This window comes from Sceloporus occidentalis, unplaced genomic scaffold (assembly GCF_023333645.1).
Source record: "Sceloporus occidentalis isolate IW3139 unplaced genomic scaffold, rSceOcc1.0.p SCAF_84, whole genome shotgun sequence".
NCBI lineage: Eukaryota > Metazoa > Chordata > Lepidosauria > Squamata > Phrynosomatidae > Sceloporus > Sceloporus occidentalis.
In genome coordinates this window covers 1,799,474-1,819,346 of record NW_028317064.1, presented here as the reverse complement: position 1 = coordinate 1,819,346, position 19,873 = coordinate 1,799,474, and the positions used below count along the sequence as shown (strand labels likewise).

Below are 19,873 nucleotides of genomic sequence, written 5' to 3'. Positions count from 1 at the left end.
TTTTGTGAATGTGTTACGGCTAGAAATTCCCAGTTTTACATAAAGTGACCCCAAACTTTTCAACGGTAGTGTATAATAATAATGCAACTTGTTCTTAGGGACTAATATGTACAATCACGTATTTTTTTTTACATGTCCCATTAAGGTGCATAAAAGTGAATTTAATTTTGGGTTGGTAGACTGTAACGACCTAAAATACTCTGTTTAATATCACGTTAAAAAGGAGTAAATAAAAAAAACATTTACATTTGAAAAGCCAAATAAAATGGTTTAACCAGAAGACAAAGATTTACCGGGCTCGCTTGCCACCAATATTCCAGAATGACGTAATGTTACATTTTTTTTGACATTAGAAAATATTAAGATGTGGTTTATAAATGGACGAACCATTATTTTATAAAGTAGTCCGATTTTATACACAATTTTGTTATTTTTTTAATATATATTTTTTTTAATTAAAGCCAATGTCAGTGCTCCAAGATACCCAAGTAAGAGCCACAGAGGTAGCCGGGTCCCATAGGCCATATGCCTGCCTGACATTAGCCTGGAGGACCATCTTGGTCCTCCTCGAGGAGAGACGAGAGCCATAAGGCATCAGGTGGAATATTCCAGGGATCCGGCTCCACCGTGGGATTTCCAAAGCCCTCTCCTGCACCGACCAATAGCAAACCACTGTGAGGCGTGAGACGTAACCCTCACCCATCTCAAAACTGTGGAACGCGCCGGGGTTGGACATCCCTGGGGGTTGTTGCCGCGGATGACCGAAGGAGACTCTAAGAAGGGGTCTGGGAAACGTATTGGACTTTGGTAGAACGATCATTAGTCTAAAAATAACACAAAACAAGTATTTACTGCCTTTTCTTTTTATCTCACACAACAAAAAAAGCTAAAATGATCTACATTATACCTTTAACACGGCATTAAAGTAGGAGGCTGTCCGAGAACAACCCCAACCATTCTGCTTTCATAGCATCTAAAACCTTCGAGTTTATTTATAAAACAGAATTTCTGCTCTCTGTCGCCTTCAATAAAGAAACCTTAACAGATCTACCATTTTATTCTTTTTCCCGAAGGCTTGATCTCATAAAAAGCAGCACGGAATGTTTTTTTTTTTTGTTTTGTTTGTTTTTACTTTCTATGGCAACAACCAATCTGTGAGGGCTGGTTGGGAGTGTAGGGCAGGCTGGACTTATGCGTCATTTAGTTAAGAAAGGTGTTGATTTTAGCATGGTGGGCATTAAGCTTGTTATTCCCCTTGGTCAGTGATATACATTTATATGTTTTATACGTTTAACTTGACGGTTCTTACATGCAAGTAAAATAGTTCACCGTGTTGAACGTATAGCATAAGCTTTTGAAAGCACAGTTTCTGCAATATAACCCATTAATTGCCTATGGGGGCAAGTCCAGAGGGCATATCAGGGACGAAATCTCCCCCTTTGAAGATGAGGCTCCCTGTAGAGCCAGTGCTCTATGGGACGGTTAAAAGGGGGATCACCAAGCCTGGTATTGCGTGATGTTCCCAGGTATGGGCATCACTGATCTCCCCAACCGGCCCATTAATGACGGCACAGCATCCATAGTTTAGAGCAGGGGGCTTCCAACCTGCGGTCCTCTAGCTGCTGTAGGACTACATCTCCCATAATGCTCTTTCAGCTAAGGGGCTGGCTGAGGAGTTTGGGAGATGTAGTCTTGCAGCAGCTGGAGGGCCGCACGTTGGACGCCCCTGGTTTAGAGCGCCCTTAAAAGGCGAAGCGTTGGGATATGATGTCATGAGTAAGGATTGTGGTGCGGAGGAGGTCGGATTGTGGCGCTGCTGTGGGTTAGGTGTACAGGCACCGCCGAATGTAAACACAGCCCTGTATGCAGCGACAGCCATCTCTCACCGGCTATGGAACTGGCCCAACAGGTCCGTGGCTTCCGCCGTGCAAAGCTGGAACGGGTCCTCAGTAGGAAGCCGAGTCACTTAACGAGGCCAAATGGCTGATTAACCCCCCCCCCTCCACTGTGCAACTCGTTAAATGTCTTGTTAGACCTTCGCAGAGCCGTTTGTAAATGCCAGGGAACTTGGGGCTGTTATAGTTCATCCGCAGACGGACCCAAAAAGAACAGTAAATGCTGCTGGAATTATTACTTGAAATGTGGGATTTAGCTGTCAACAAAGCATTTTTAGAAGGTTTTACATGAAAACGCATGCAGGGGGCTTTCTACGCGTTTTGAAGAAGATTCTGAAGACAAGCCAAAAAACGAAATAACTATATAATAATAAAATGTATAATAAAGTAAGAATAATTATTTGGAACTTATCATGGTTTTATTTATCATGCTTTCAGGCCAATGGCACGGCTGACAGATATTATACATTCTTTTTGTCTAGTAGTAGAAAAAGCAATACATAATTTAAAAAAAAAAATGCCGGGTTATTTTCAAGGATTTGGCCCACTGATTGTATTTTATAAAAAAAAATTTTTTTATATTGTAACGTTTTAGTTAACTCGTAAAACCTTTAAAATGTCATTATTTGTGAAAAAACCTTTTCAGCTATCACTATGGACTAGATAAAAAGAAGCTAAAGTATTTATATTGCTGTGTACCTATTCTATTGTAGTATACTTTACCATGCTGAGTGTTATTACTCACCCTTTTATTTTTTATGCTCTATTTAATTTTTTTCAACCTTTTACAAGTGATTTAAGGAAGTATTACTTTACTGAGAGGGTGGAACAGCCTCCCAGCAGAAGTGGTAGAGGTTAATACAGCGAGGGAATTTAAACATGCATGGGACAGATATATGGCTCCTGAACCTAAGACGATTAAGGTCTGAGTCTAGACAAGATGGGCTGAATGGGATCACGAGGGTTGAATAAGGTTGTTATAAAGCTCTTGGGTAAAGTAGCGCAACAGAATCTAAAGTAAAACTCTTTGAAGTGGCCAAACCACCTCCTTCCTGCCCCTAATACCCCTACTCTCTGACCCAGAGAACTCCGGGAGAAGCATCGCCTCTCTGGTTCTCCAGATCAATACCCGAATCCTCCGGGTCGCTTCTCACTGTAGGCTACACTGAGCTCCTTCTATTCTAAGGGAGCGGCTTTGCGAAGGGGCGTGGTTAGCTGTATATTGGGGAGGGGCAGGCAGCCTTTAGCGGGGGAGAACTGGGCGGGCAACATGTGAGAATGGGCGGCACAAAGGCGGGAATAGGACAAAGCCCCGGAGAAAGAAGACACTCACCCGGAGACTCCAGGACAGCAGGGCTTCACCCGGAGACTCCAGGTCCATCCAAATAAAAGTCAAACGGCAACAAAACTCTTCATTATATAATTTGACTTCACAAAACACGTAAAGATCTAAACTAACAAAGCAATGTTTCGATTTTGGCATTCCCCGTAGCTCACAGTGTTACTAGTTCCATTTATTTCCGACAAGTTTTCTACGTTAAATTACAAATATATATTTTTTTTATTATAAGTTTTACATTGGTGTTTTAATAACGTATAGATGAAATCATTTTTTATTTTTTTTTGAAGAGCATTGATATGTTGCAGCCATATTAAAAACAAATTCTAAATTACAGCAACTTTGGCTCGAGGGCAGCATACGGCAAGAAATAAAAAATCCAATTCTGAAGACCGTATAATGAAATTAAAAATTTCTAGACCATATAATTACGTTCTCGACTCTAAGAGAAGGAAACGACCCGAAAATGACACTTTTAAAAATTCTGATTGACAGGGCAGCTAATAGGCGATGTTACCGGGTTTGTTCAATAAGGCAAGCGTTACAATTTTTATCTAGCTTTGGTTTGTATCGCGCAAAATGATAATTTAATTTGTGTCGTCGTGTAGCGCGTCGTAACCTCTGCGAGGCTTTCACAAAATGCTGAAGGTTTAGAGTAGAAATTCAAAATGTGCTTAGAAATTAAAGGGACAGTCCCACCATCATATGTATTTTAATATGTATGATGGCTGAGGGTCTCAGCCATCATACGTATTTATAATTTTTTATATGTATTTTTACCCTGGGGGATCCCGTAGATCTGATTCCGCTCCCACCGCCTCACCGGGGAGCACCAGTATATGACGCCATACCATGGCTCTCCCTGACTTAAAGCTCCGCAGTGCCTTCTAAAGCAGTAGGGGTATTTACTGTAAATGGGGCAGTTAGGGAGAGCAGATATAACCTTCCCATTGAGCAGCGAGAGGCGAGAGGGGCTGCTGCCCACTTGGACCTGCTACCCCATGTCTAGTTGGCATGCCTGGGAACTTCCAGGCTCCGGCTTCCCGGAGTGTAGCCTGATGTGGTGGGCGGGGCTGATGTCATCAATGGGTGGTACTGACACTAGTGGGTGGGGCTGACTGCATCCATGGGGCGGAGCTAATCCCAACCGCTTTATATTTCTATGGAGGTGGGAGGGGAAATGGCTACCGGCGAGCTGCGGGGCATGTCTAAATGCAGATCCTGTGACCTTTAGATTTCAGGCCGTGACCCGGAGACCCGGAGAAGCAGCCCTTCACCTGGAGTCTCCGGGCAAAACCTAGAGATGTCCTCGGTAAGCTGGGTCGGAACAGACTGCCCGTTCCCTTACTGTATGTAGAAAAGTAGAACTTTAGCTTGTGACCCCTAGCTGGACACACGACGACACTGAAGTATCTTATCTACTGCCTGGACCCCCTAAAATATACTCAGACGTGTCGGAGGGTTACCGCGGCCATAAGAACGACAAATTTCCCGTTCACGCATCTCTGCAGCCGTTCCGTATGTTCTTGGCAGCGATCAGTAAGATATATTTGATTTATTTATAGGAATGTATGATACTTATAGGATGCGCATGCAGGCGAATCTGCTTCCCCCCGAGCAGGCAATCCATGTCAACGTAGACTTTATGCTGCCGGGGGTTTCTACCCGATCAATTCATATTAATCCAGAAAATAATTCACCTGACATTTACTGCCATCTGCTTAGATACACGATCCTCACCGGAAAAAAACCCATAAAACAAAATAAAACGTCGCTGTGTGCGTTCCGAGGCGTGCGCGGAGCACTCCGCTTACTGTATTACCCAACAAAGTACCCGTTTCCAGACAGACGGGCGATGATTATACACGCCTATTATCATATATATACAAAATAAACCTATAACACATCTTCTACAAGATAAATAAAAGGACGCAAATCGGTGAAATAAACACTTTCCACAAATCACCATTTTTTGGCTAAAAATGTGAATGTTATCATTTGTTTCAAATTCACACTTTAATTGCTCTTAGTGGGGAAAAAATGTAATAAAAAATAACATTGCTGAACGATCACTCTCTCCAACACCCTTTACGTTTTTAGAATGATATTTTAGGACTTTTTTTTTGCCGGGGAAACATTACTGAAGGAAAACCTCCACCACCCCTTCTGGGAGGCTGTTCCACTTATCTACCGCTGCTGTTTGGAAGCTCAAGTAAATTCCTAACGTAATGTGGTGGGAGTTCCTGGCATATGCCAGAGCTGCTAGAAAAGAAGGAAATCAGGGGAGGAAAAAGGGATCAGGGTCCTGAATAAAAAAAATATTTAAATATGTCTATTTCTATGTCCCTTCGGAAGTATCGATAGTATATTTTTTTTTATGACTTGGCAATGGAGCGGGAATCCAAATAGTAATTATTTAGCAAAAAAATATGAAACTCAGTTTTAACTAAAAAATTCGTATGTTTTGACATTACTAGCAAAACGTTTTGAGACGTCGGAATGATTGACGGTAAGTAGATACCGTTCCTCCAGACTTCTAAAAAAAAAAAAAAAGTTTTAAATTCACTGAAAAATACTGTCACCGGGAGACGGGGGATTCTGACTTGCAAAATAATCATTTTTTATTTTTTTTTTAAGGAAAACGACATGAATAATAAATGTATTGAAAATTGTAAACTCTATTAAATATCAATTATTATATTTTAGGGGGGGAAAAAAACTAAAACATTTTCATTGTGCATCAGTAACGTTCAAACATAAGGCGTGAAAAAGTGAAAGTTTTAGACGAATCTGTTTGTCAAAAACTGCTATTTTGGAAACTTCCTGAGGCAAACGCACCTAATCACCCCATTAGTAGGTATTTAATATTCAGGGATCCACTCAAGAGATTATCGTGATATATATATATATATATACACACACATACACACACACACGCTAGCATTCAAAAGTTTGGGGTCACTTAGGAACATTCTTGTTTTTCCATTAAAATAACATGAAAAGGATCACAAATCCAGCGCAGACGGGGTTAATGTTGTAAAGACTATTGTAGCTGGAAATGGCTGGGTTTTTTTAATTGAATCTTTTCATAGGCGCACGGATGCCCTTTATCACTCCCATCACTCCTGTGTTCCAATGGCCCAACATAAATTTCTGTGACCGTATGTTCCCTTCAGCATACCAGGACATTTTGGACAGTGCTCTGCTTCCAGCTTTGTGGAAACAGTTTGGGGGAGACCCTTTTCTATTCCAGCATGACTCAAAGCAGGCTCCATAAAGACGTGGCTGGATGAGTTTGGGCTGGAAGAGCCCTGACCTCAACCCCATCCAACACCTTTGGCATGAACCGGAACGGAGATTGTGAGCCGGGCATCTCGTCCAAAATCAGCGCCTGACCTCACAAACGCTCTACTGGGTGAACGGGCAAAAATTTCCACAGAAACTCCCTCCAAAATCCTTCCCAGAAGAGTGGAAGCCGTTATAGCTGCAAAAGGGGAGACCAAAGACATATTAATGTCTATGTGTTTAGAATGTGATGTCATCAAAGTCCCTGTTGGTGTAATGGTCAGGTGTCCCAATACTTTTGTCTATATAGTGTATATGTACACAGTATATATAAGTTCCACTAGTCTAAAGATAAGCAGTATATGCTTTCGCTGAACATAATATCTGCAATTATACGCAAAGCATGTATAGCATAAAAACAATTAGGGGAGCGATTCTGGTGCAAAGCGTTTTTCACAGCATGCATGTGGCCCTCTACCCACGTCTGAGCCCCTGTAGGCTTTGGGGCCAAGTAAGGCCCTTTATGGGGATTGCAAGCATGGGCCAGGGTGGCGGGAAACGCATGGGTAGTGCGGTGGGAGAGGCATGGGGTAAGACAGCGGAAGGGGCATGTTGTACGACAGGGCAAGTAGCGACCCCAACATGTTGGCCCTGGTTTAAATTGTTAAAAGCATACAGCCTTCTCATATTAGGAAATTTGGCCCCTGCGAATACCCGTACTCTCCTCAGCATGTATATTTATATATATTCATATAATATTATACATTTATTATTAATTTTGGTCGTACTTTATCTTAAAACCCCTTTCTGTATATGAGAATCTCGTATTAGAAACCCCTCCGGCCATGAAGGGGTTAATCGTCCCCGCCAGCACTCGGAGAGAGACCGCGCAGCCCGGGCACAAATTGCTGCGCTTGTATTAGCTTTCATGATCGCGTCAAACATAATGATTGCCTGCCGTAGTCTGTAAAGCGCACGCCACGGGGCCACCGGTCTGTTTCAATCATTACCACCCGTTTAGAAAGCTCTCTGGCCGCTGTGATGTCGCTCGCTCGCCGTAAAACAAAGTGACACGTGAGGGGCCGACAGCCACAATTTAGCAGAAAATAATTGCCGGAGCCGGCTGCCGGCAGCGGTCCCAAATCCGAGCACTGCCAGGGCTGGTGCCAAACATTATTACCGATGGCCGGGGGGCACGGAGCTCAGCTAGAAGCTACTACTTGGTTTAATACTCGGGGATGAGGGTATTAGGGGGTTAATTCTTTTCTAGGAAACGAGGAGAAAACGGTTAAATAAACGGTGGAATGATCAATTTATTCTTGCAGCATTAACTGATTATTAAGCGGGTTCCTCGCAGAAGGCGGCTCACGAGAGCTCTCGGCGATACTCGATAGCAAGAGTTTTGGACGTAATGAGCAAGTGTAATTCTTTACTGAGATGGTGGTGGATAAGTGGAGCTGCCTTCCAGTAGAACTATTAGAACCTAATATAGTGAGCGACGTTAAGCACATATGTACATGTACGTACCTACAGGGGAGGCCTGGTACCTTCTGCCCCATGGGGCAGGTAAAGCCAAGGGGACCCCAGTAACTCCCATATACACCAGCATACATAGTTACACACACTTTCACATTTATACTAACTTATACCAATGCTAACACACATATACCCCCCTAACACACACACACACACACTCACTAAAACGTAATCATGCTAATACACACTCACACATACTTACACCGACACTCACACTAACACACTTACATATTCATGCTGAGACATAATCCATCTCACGCACGGTTACGCATTCATGCTAACAATCAGAATGCACAGTTCGACAAGGAACGTATGGAGATATCAGTAAGTTCTCTCCACCTTATGTAGGTGCTTTAGTAGAGGGTGCTAGATAAGTGGCAAAGCCTCCCAGCAGAAGCGGTAGAGGCTCAAACAGAGAGGGATCGGCATATATCGACCACCTGGCAGACTAGGCGGTCCGATCCGAATGATCCTTATCTGCCATCAAACTGTTACTATTTTTTGTGACTCATTTTAATGGCGTTTTAGCAATATATTCTCTCCCCCCCCCACACACTTTCATTAGTTGCCTCTAGTGCCGCCTGCTGGGTTATAATCTACATGCCTCCTAATATCAAGGCCAGGAATTATTATTAGTATTCTTTCACTCGATAAACCGCTCTCTAGGTCAGCCGAGGAGTTGGGTTCTCGGCCGTGCGTCTATCTCCCCGTAACCATTTTTTTCCTTCTCTCCACGAGTCCCGGTTGCAAGGTACGCATCCCTTCATCTTACCGCCGGGGAGGAAAACCTTTGGCTATTATACGAACAAATCGTCTCAATCAACGATTGGGTCCCACAGCGGTTTAACACATAAATGCCATCTATGGCGGATGGGTCTGTGGAGCGGTATCCGTGTTTGTCGTCGTAAAGTCACATTTACTCCACATCAGCGCAGGACAGAACACGGAATGCCCTGGGGGGGGGGGGAAATGACGACCCCGGGGGATGGGAATTTAACCGGATATTAGGGCAGATTTCTTCATTTGTCTTTTCATCAGTAAAAAAAATATAAGCGGAGATTCTTACATGATAACAAAAGAAAGAAGAAAGAATTCATCAAACAGAATACATTTATTTTAGTTCACCGAAGCGTGCAAATCTTGATTTTTATTTTTTTTGGGGACTGCACTTCTCCCGGTGCGGAATCATTTAATCTTTTGGTTGCTGGGAGTGATGCAAGTTGTCGTTAAAAGATATTCTGGATAAATAGCCTCACATTTTATTTCGATTTCATATTATATTGATACACGCACTATATGAACAAACGATGGACACCCCCTGACCATCACTCCTTTTTCCCATCCCATTCCAAAACCACGGACATTAATATGAACTTGCCCCCACCCCCCCCCCTTTTCAGCTATAACGGCTTCCATTGTTTTGGGAAGGCTTTCCACAAGATTTTGGGGAGTTTCTGTGGGAATTTTGGCCCGTTCACCCAGTAGAGCGTTTGTCAGGCGGTGATGTTGGACGAGACGCCCGGCTCGTGATCTCCATTCCAGTTCATCCCAAAGGTGTTCGATGGGGTTGAGGTCAGGGCTCTGTGCGGCCGGTCAAGTTCTTCCACCCCAAACTCATCCAACTCTGCCGACTCTCCCTTTGGTGAATAAATCCCAATGTGGGATTTATTTATTTTTTATTAGAAGTTTGACGAGCCGGAACGCCCTGTAAACGCCCTGTAAACGCCCTATTTGACATTTTTGAGATTCAAGGCCTGATCAGCGTCATCTGGACCGTTAGGAGGTTTGCTTTATCTCTGGAAGTATTTCTCTGTAGCCAGACGCCGTCACTCATTTTGTTCGGCGTTACACGTTTGCAGTCAAATAGAGCGTCTTGTTTCTCGATGATGTGCTGGCACATAGAAAGCGTGACTGCTGCTCAATCAGGGACAAACCTCCTAAAGGATCGATCAACAGTCTCTACAACACTTTTTATATGGAAGACTTCCATATTGGGGTCATGGTGGTATTCACTGCCGTAAGGGTTAACCTGACCGATATGACTTAAGTTGTAGTACTTGCAAGCTTCGACTCCCCGAGCATCTTGTATATTCATTGTTTTAGAGTTAATGGGAACGCCCATATCATTATAAAGTTTAGCTAAAAGATGATGAGCGCCTCCAGCGTCCCTCACCCTGCGTGTAGGTGTTATGGCCTGAAAATTTGCCGTTGGGGAGGAATAAGAGCCAACCTATGCCCCCCCCATCTCATCATTTTTAGAGAAAAATCATTAGAATTGATATTTAGGAAACCATCGAATGGTGACGGGTTTGCAGAATGAAAAAGGATCAGGAAAGACTGGGAGATGGTATAGAAACCTTGATTCAAGAGGGCTAACCCAAGTGTACCGCCTCACGACAGGGGCCCGCATCTTATCCACTAACAAGACCTAATAAACTGTCACATCCGGGAGTGAGAGCGCGAATATCTTCCTTCAATGTCTGTTGAAAAAGAGAGGGCCCCCCCCTCTGGCCCCCAAACATATATTAAGCCCTATATATTTGACCTCCCTGCAGGTGGGTTGATGCCTTCCTTCCAACTGCGCAGCTCCAGGGGGTCTCTGGAGGGAAGTTTCTTTCAGAGGAGAAGAAATGTTAGAACTAGAGGGTGGTAGATAAGTGAAAAAGCCTCCCAGCGGAGGTGGCAGAGGCTAACTCAGTGAGCGATTTAAACATGCATGGGATAGGCGCCAACCACTGATTAAGGTCTGAGTCCTTACATCAGAAAAACGACTAGCGGACCAGGGGGGTAGAATGGAGCCGATCTGCCGTCACATTCTGTGTTACATTGTATCTAACTAGTATCTCTACAGTCGGGGACCGATACGTGACGGGTCATTTCCTCCACTTGTTTGTTATAAGATTCTGATCAGACGGGGAGGATGGATTTAAACCGCCCACTCCTGGCGCGAAGCATTCAATGTATTTACGGATGAATGAGGCCGCGGGAAGGAATCATTATATATCATCGTAGCTTGAAATGTCAAGGTCGAGAAGCTTCGGCGGTTGACAATACACGGCAGGATTTAATGCATAAGCAGATACTGGATACTAGGAGGGCTATCGCTTCCTTATCTGCCGCCACATGCTTCGGGCCAAGTGGCCGCCACTGATACATGCGCAAACCTGCCAGCCAGGGGAACGAAGGGCATGTTTCTCAAACATCCGGAACAACACGGGCAGCTGTGGGATTAACGGCAGGAAATCTGGCCCTCTTTTCTGCTTTGTTGGCAACTCCATGATCTCCCCAACCAGCGCATCATTAAGAGACGGAATAACCCCGGTAAACACGCCAACACAGAATCTAACGGCGGGGGGGGGGGGGTTGGGGTTGGCCTGTTTTAACATATATAGGTTTTACCAAGATCTCCATTTTTTTGGTTTTCGAAAAAACAGGGTAAAAAAAATCCAAAAAAACTATTTCTTGCAATTTCTTCTACTCAGTAGGTGGACCTGATGCACAGAGACCCAACTCGTGTTCGGCAACATCCTCTGATCACAGACATACCCCACATACATTTATTTATATGATCTACAGGGCCACATCCATCCTTTACATAGTACCCTATAGGATAGTACCGTATTTGCTCGATTATAAGACGAGGTTTTTTTCAGAGCAAATGCTCTGAAAAATACCCCTCGTCTTCTAATCGGGGTCGTCTTCTAATCAGACCTCAAATAGAGTCTGATTAGGAGACTAAGATCCAGATCCCCCGCACCGCTGCAGGGGACCTGGATCCTCCTGTCTCACCCCCCCCCCCATATTGCCGGGGCAGCGGGTTGACGTCTACGCGATCCGCGTAGACAACGTCCGCTGCAGCCGGAAGGAGGTGTGGCTAGCAGCGGGGGTTGTCTGCGTCCGTCGCGTAGACCTTCCCCGACTGTCAGAGATCTCTGATCTCTGACAGCCGGGGAAAGTATACGCGACGGACGCATACAAACCCCCGCTGCCAACTCCACCTCCTTCCGGCTGCAGCAGAAGGCGACGTCAACCCGCTGCCCCGGCTGGAAGCACCGGTAAGAGAGGGCTGAGAGGGGAGAGAGGAGAGAGGAGAGGGGGGAGAGAGTGTGTGTGTGTGTGTTAGTTAAATGGGGGCATAGGGCATTTCTGGAGTGGCGTTAAGGGGGCATTTAATAGAGCACTCTGCCTCCTGAAATGCCTTATACCTCCCTATATGCCACTCTGCCCCATAATATGCCTTTTAACCCCCTAAATGCCAGAGTGGCATATAGGGGTATAAGGCATTTCTGGAGGCAGAGTGCTCTATACAATGCCTTTTAACTCCCTTAATGCCACTCTGCCTCCTGAAATGCCTTATACCTCCCTATATGCCACTCTGCCCCATAATATGCATTTTAACCCCCTAAATGCCAGAATGGGATATAGGGGTATAAGGCATTTCTGGAGGCAGAGTGGCATATAGGGGGTCAAAAGGCATACCATGGGGCACAGTGGCATATAGAGGGCTAAAAGGCATATCATGGGCCACAGTGCCATATTGGTGTGGCAAGCCTGGGGGCATATGTGCGTAACTGGGGGACAGGCTGGAAAATACAAGAAATAAAAACAAAAAAAATATTTTTCTCAATCATAGCTTTTATTAAAAAAAATAGTTTACATGAATTAACATTTACTGGTAAAACTTTTTTCCTTTAGGGTCGTCTTATATTCAGGCTTTTTCTTTTTTCCTAAGTTAATATTCAGATTTTGGGGGGTCGTCTTATAATCAGGGTCGTCTTATAATCGAGCAAATACGGTATTTTTAATACTTACGGCTTAAGGGATTTGGGGGTAGTGATGAGGGGTATACTTTTGGGGCTAGGGCAATGGATATACGTTTTTTATATTATTATTATCATTATTATGCTGTGATCAGAGAATATGGACAGTGATCACTGTATTAGCTTCTACCACTTCTACTGGGAGAATGGTCCATTTATCTACCACCCTGTAAAACATGTCATGCAAGAAGAGCCATGTGGGCGCCGTTCAATGCATTGCTGAATAATAGGGCCAGTTCAGCCGTTGCTGCAGGCAGCAGTAGTTCCCTGGGGTCAGCCCTTCATGATGTATAGCATATACGGAATAACTGAAGATACTCTGAATAAACTCAGCTCTCAGTTTGCCTGCAAGAAGTACAAACGTACATTTTGAATCACAAGGTGTTTTGTTTTTTTTTTTCATTCAATGCCAAAGCTGTGAATGAGCTAAATAAATGCAAAACATTACAAAAAGATTATAATACAAAAGTAACATTCAGAAAAAATATATAATAATACAAAGTAACATAAAAAAAATACAAAGTAATATTCCAAAAAATAAATAATAATACAACGTAACATTCCAAAAAATAAAATACAAAGTAACATTCCAAAAATAAATAATACAAAGTAACATTCCAAAAAAATAAATACAAAGTAACAGTAAAAAAAAATAATAATAATACAAAGTAACAGTAAAAAAAAAAAAAATCAATACCCCGTAAACACGGATTAAAATTGCCCTACGTGTATACAAAAGGAAACACGGTGTATTTGTGCCGGGGAAGAAAAAGTCTGAACAGCCAAATCGCTTCGGCACCATTGTTCGGAATAAAATCCTACTTCCTTTGGAAAAGATGTTATGAAGAGCAATAATACCCCCATATTTCTCTTTATATAACCCCCCCCCCACCTCCTTGGCTTGTACATTCATTGAAACTCCTTTATAGGATATTACTAGGACTCTGACTTCTTATTGATTGAGACACCGAGGCTAGATATGGAGGAATTATAGTGAAAGTTTTTCTAAAATAAACAGCAACGAGTTTTTATATATTTTATTTTTTTTAAATGCTACAGACGCGAAGGGTGAGCTGTAATTATTGTATTGGATTTTAGGATTCAGTTTGAACTTTTTATTACACTATAATAAAAAAAAAAAAAGGGAAAGTTTAGCTCAGATATAAAGTTCCTGTAAATTATATCTGTGTTAATGTGGCCCAGGGGTGTTTTTTTTTCTGTATTGTTATAAGCCGGGCTCGGAACTCAGAAACTAATAAAGAAATAATTATGCATATGTTTTTATTATTTAATAATTATTAACTTGTGCTTAAGCAACATCTTTATATGAGACACACAAACAGGTTAAAGGGAACTCCCCCAATTTTTTATTACTAGTATAAGATTAAAAATATGGTGTAAAAAATATTGGGCTGGTTTTTTTTTTTTAAACTAGTTCTAGTTTTTACTCCATAATCTAATGTTTTTCGGTAGCTGAATATTAGGGATTTGTATGAGTTCTGCAGCCCAGTCTACTAGACTCCTTATCACATTGACTGTGGTTAACGATAGAATGGCTCATAGCCAGACACTAAATGACATAGCCATACACTTTGACTAATTTATTGGAACAAAATGACATAAAACCAGGTTTTCTTCACCGCCCGACATTACTGTATACAGCGCTGGGGAGTTATATTACTGTATACAGCGCGGGGGGGTTATATTACTGTATACAGCGCTGGGGGGTTATATTACTGTATACAGCGCTGGGGGTTATATTACTGTATACAGCGCTGGGGGTTATATTACTGTATACAGCGCTGGGGTTATATTACTGTATACAGCGCTGGGGGGGTATATTACTGTATACAGCGCTGGGGGGGTATATTACTGTATACAGCGCTGGGGGGGTATATTACTGTATACAGCGCTGGGGGTTATATTACTGTATACAGCGCTGGGGGGTTATATTACTGTATACAGCGCTGGGGGGTTATATTACTGTATGCAGCGCTGGTGGGGTAATATTACTGTATACAGCGCAGGGGGTTATATTACTGTATACAGCGCTGGGGGTTATATTACTGTATACAGTGCTGGGGGTTATATTACAGTATACAGCGCGGGGGGTTATCACTGTATACAGCGCTGGGGGGGTATATTACTGTATACAGTGCTGGGGGTTATATTACTGTATACAGTGCTGGGGGTTATAGTACTGTATACAGTGCTGGGGGTTATAGTACTGTATACAGCGCTGGGGAGGTTATATTACTGTATACAGTGCTGGGGGTTATATTACTGTATACAGCGCTGGGGGTTATATTACTGTATACAGCGCTGGGGAGGTTATATTACTGTATACAGCGCTGGGGGGTTGTATTACTGTATACAGCACTGGGGGTTATATTACTGTATGCAGCGCTGGTGGGGTAATATTACTGTATACAGCGCAGGGGGTTATATTACTGTATACAGCACTGGGGGTTATATTACTGTATACAGTGCTGGGGGTTATATTACTGTATACAGTGCTGGGGGTTATATTACAGTATACAGCGCGGGGGGTTATCACTGTATACAGCGCTGGGGGGGTATATTACTGTATACAGCGCTGGGTGGTTATTACTGTATACAGTGCTGGGGGTTATAGTACTGTATACAGTGCTGGGGGTTATATTACTGTATGCAGCGCGGGGGGTTATCACTGCATACAGCGCTGGGGGGGTATATTACTGTATACAGCGCTGGGGTTATATTACTGTATACAGCGCTGGGTGGTTATATTACTGTATACAGTGCTGGGGGTTATATTACTGTATACAGCGTTGGTGGTTATATTACTGTATACAGTGCTGGGGGTTATAGTACTGTATACAGTGCTGGGGGTTATATTACTGTATACAGCGCGGGGGGTTATCACTGCATACAGCGCTGGGGGGGTATATTACTGTATACAGCGCTGGGGTTATATTACTGTATACAGCGCTGGGTGTTATACCGTATTTGCTCGATTATAAGACGACCCTGATTATAAGACGACCCCCCAAATCTTAATATTAATTTAGGAAAAAAAGAAAAAGCCTGAATATAAGACGACCCTATAGGAAAAAAGTTTTACCAGTAAATGTTAATTCATTTAAACACTTTTTTTAATAAAAGCTATGCTTGAGAAAAATATTTTGGTTTTATTTCCTTCTATTTTCCAACCTGTCCCCCAGTTATGCACATCTGCCCCAGAAATGCCTTATACCCCCTATATGCCACTGTGCCCCATGATATGCCTTTTAACCCTCTAAATGCCACAGTGCCCCATAATATGCCTTTTAACCCTATATGCCACTGTGCCCCATGATATGCCTTTTAACCCTATATGCCACTCTGGCACTTAGAGGGTTAAAAGGCATATTATGGGGAAGAGTGGCATATAGGGAGGTTTAAGGCATTTCAGGAGGCAGAGTGGCATTAAAGGGGTTAAAAGGCATTTCACAGAGCACTCTGCCTCCAGAAATGCCTCAAACCCACATTTAACACTCCCCCTCCCTCCTCCAAACTTACCGGTGCTTCTGAGTTGGGGGGGCGCATAACACAGGAGGGTCCAGGTCCCCTGCATCTGAGCCCCAGGTGCTTAGTCCGGGCAGCATGTAGAGCTCCACGCGAATCGCGTAGAGCTCTAAGCACCGGGGACTCAGAAGCACCGGTAAGTTGGGTCGGGGGTTAACACAGGAGGATCCAGGTCCCCTGCATCTGGGTCCCCAGTGCTTAGTCCGGGAAGCGTGTAGAGCTCTACGCGATTGTATCGCGTAGAGCTCTACACGCAGCCCGGACTAAGCACCGGGGACTCAGAAGCACCGGTAAATTGGGGGGGGGGGGGATTAACACAGGAGGATCCAGGTCCTCTGCATCGCTGCGGGGGATCTGGATCTTAGTCTCATAATCAGACCTATTTGAGGTCTGATTATAAGACGACCCTGATTATAAGACGAGGGGTATTTTTCAGAGCATTTGCTCTGGAAAAAACCTCGTCTTATAATCGAGCAAATACGGTATTACTGTATACAGCGCTGGGTGGTTATTACTGTATACAGTGCTGGGGGTTATATTACTGTATACAGCGTTGGTGGTTATATTACTGTATACAGCGCTGGGGGTTATATTACTGTATACAGCGCTGGGGGTTATATTACTGTATACAGTGCTGGGGGTTATATTACTGTATACAGCGCTGGGGGGGTTATATTACTGTATACAGCGCTGGGGCTATTACTGTATACAGCGCTGGGGGGTTATATTACTGTATACAGCGCTGGGGGGTTATATTACTGTATACAGCGCTGGGGGGTTATATTACTGTATACAGCGCTGGGGGGTTATATTACTGTATACAGCGCTGGGGGGTTATATTACTGTATACAGCGCTGGGGGATATATTACTGTATACAGCACTGGGGGGTTATATTACTGTATACAGTGCTGGGGGTTATATTACTGTATACAGCGCTGGGGGGTTATATTACTGTATACAGCGCTGGGGGGATATATTACTGTATACAGCACTGGGGGGTTATATTACTGTGTATAGCACTGGGAGTTATGCTCAACATTTGGGACCCCTAAAACTTCTGCAGTGTTGGCAGATGTCTGATAAAATGTGTCATAACACAACTGTTTTATCTCTATAAAAAGATAGACTTGGGTAACTGAGTGAGTAGCGCATGTTATTGCATTTTTTCAAACGGAAGAGCTCAGCAACAGCTTTTATGGCTTTTTAAATATAAATTACCGGCAAAACTCCCCAAAATTACCTTCAAGTGAAATAAACTGATAACCAATGTCACGCCCTGGAGGCCAACGTACTGGTGTGCTGCACCTTCATTGAGCCAATTTTACTGGCATTATACCGCGATTAGCCCTTTGGGCTAAAAAGCAAGTGCATATCATGCACTGACCCAAATGCCAGGTAATCTGAATAATACAGAACCTGTGGTTGGCAACACTGTTTCCAGTTGCATGGATACCATGTGGATTCGGCCCCTCGGATAATGATGTTCCTTTCATTTTGAAACAATTTCCAGGAGGTTTCCAATGAGCAGAAACAAAAGTCCGGGTCAGACTTAGTTGTCCCAATAAAATGCAGTAAAAATGCCTTTCCTACAAACAATTATATTATAAACCAACCGCCGGCTCCAACGCCCCGGCCAGAAGCTGTTCCTGCGATAACCAAAGAGATTTTGAACGTTGAAGAGAATAGGAATACCAAAGCCCAAGGCGTGTTCAGATAACTTATCTTACATGTCAACCGATACCAGCTCACGGAATTATTACATGAGACATAAAAATCGTTTGTGATACCGCTGACCCGAATTTCCATAGATCCCAATATTTTAAATGGCCAAAAGAGGACACTTAGTTTATTGGGCCCAGTTTGAGACGTGGCTGGGCCCGGGATTTATCATGACTATGAATGTGACATTGTGACCGATGGATAGACATTAGGAAGAAGAATCAAGTATTGTGTTTGCTTTTCTATACCAATTATTGTGACTTTTAGGGCTGTAGAACCCTGCGATACCCTCATACCCAGCAAACATTCTAAGATCATAGGAAAGAGGGGCATCAGGGGAGGAAAAAGATACTTGGTTCTGAAATACCACAACTGGAACCGTTCTGAAGGTACCTTGTTTCCGCACGTCATCCACAGCGGAGATCAGCTCCTCCTTCAGGTCGTGGCTCTCCTTGGCAATCTGCTCTCCCTTTTCCAGGAAGTTTTGGGTAGCCTGTTCCACCGAGGCCGCCAGCACGTGGGCCTTTTTTGAGCGTCCTTTCTTTTTGCCAGATGGACCCTTACTACTCGTGTTCACCAGCGTGGTTACCTGCGGGAATGAAAAACATTGAGATATTACGTGTAACAGTGTATCGTACCCGTGCACATGTATTCACATGTATCATATTTTACTGCGTGTGTTAAGTGTCACCGATACAATAATCTCCACCTGAAGGAACGTAACGGATAAATACTCCGGGCACATAGTCATACCTGGGGTCTCTCCGGGTTTGACCCGGAGATTGCCGGGTGATCGCCGCTCCTCCGGTTCAAAACCCGAATCCTCCGGGTCGTGGGAGCAGGGTCTTGACATGCCCCGTTCCCCATTTTTTTCCTTCAAATGGGGGTGTTTCCCGCTGCCGTCAGCTGGGAGGCCCCCCGTCAGTGGGAACGCCCACCAATGTCAGCTGGAACGCCCGCCGACATCAGTGTGCAGTCCTGGCCGGAGCCAAGAAGTTCCCAGGTGTGCACATAGTAATGTCTATCGTTTTTATGCAAAGATCCACCTGGCCGTCGTCAGCTGCAATGGCGGTCAGCACAAGCCTCCATTAATTCTACAGCTCCCCGGGGCTGGAGTGTAACAATCATGGTCACAGGGGCCACAACTGTGACTGCCCCTTTAAAAGCCATAACCGGGGGTAACACTTGAAGTTATCGGCTGGCGGACGTAGAGGTTATCCGATCTGTTGTCTCACACGCTCCCTGCACGCGGTCTGTTCCAGCATGCCGGAAGTGACATGACATTCATTTCCAGGATCAGTCTGCACAGAGTGGGGGCAAAGATGGCCCAGGCAAGCACCTAGGGTGGGGGGGGGGGCAAACATGGCTCAGCAAGCACCTGGGGGGGCAAACATGGCTCAGGCAACCGCTTTGGGGGTGCAAAGATGGCTCAGGCAAGCACTCTGGGGGGGGCAAAGATGGCTCAGGCAAGCATCCTGGAGGGTGGCTCAGGCAAGCAACTTGGGGGGCCACTCTGGGAGATTTTTCGGTTGTCTAAGTCATCTTGCTATCCTGTTACCGACTCAACATTTGCCATCTGCCCCCCAGATCTGATGTTTCCCCCGCGGAGTCTGCTCTTCCTTAATAGCGTCACGATAAGAAGCCGTCTCAAACTCTACAACTCATTTCTAAATAAAAAATGTGATACAAGAAATCGATTCCATTCATTAGTTTACTACTGAGGTCTTTGGCA

The 19,873-nt window shown here is 44.0% G+C and overlaps 1 protein-coding gene across 5 annotated transcripts in view; it reads right to left on the bottom strand.

The window, feature by feature from the left end:
* LOC149285097 (catenin alpha-2) overlaps positions 1-19,873 on the bottom strand; it is a 581,118-nt gene that overhangs the window by 526,942 nt on the left and 34,303 nt on the right. For all 5 annotated transcript variants that reach the window (XM_089495822.1, XM_089495823.1, XM_089495824.1 and 2 more), the window contains exon 2: positions 18,535-18,730. In XM_089495822.1, the coding sequence (XP_089351948.1) occupies positions 18,535-18,730 (196 nt within the window). The remainder of the gene's footprint in view (positions 1-18,534; positions 18,731-19,873) is intronic.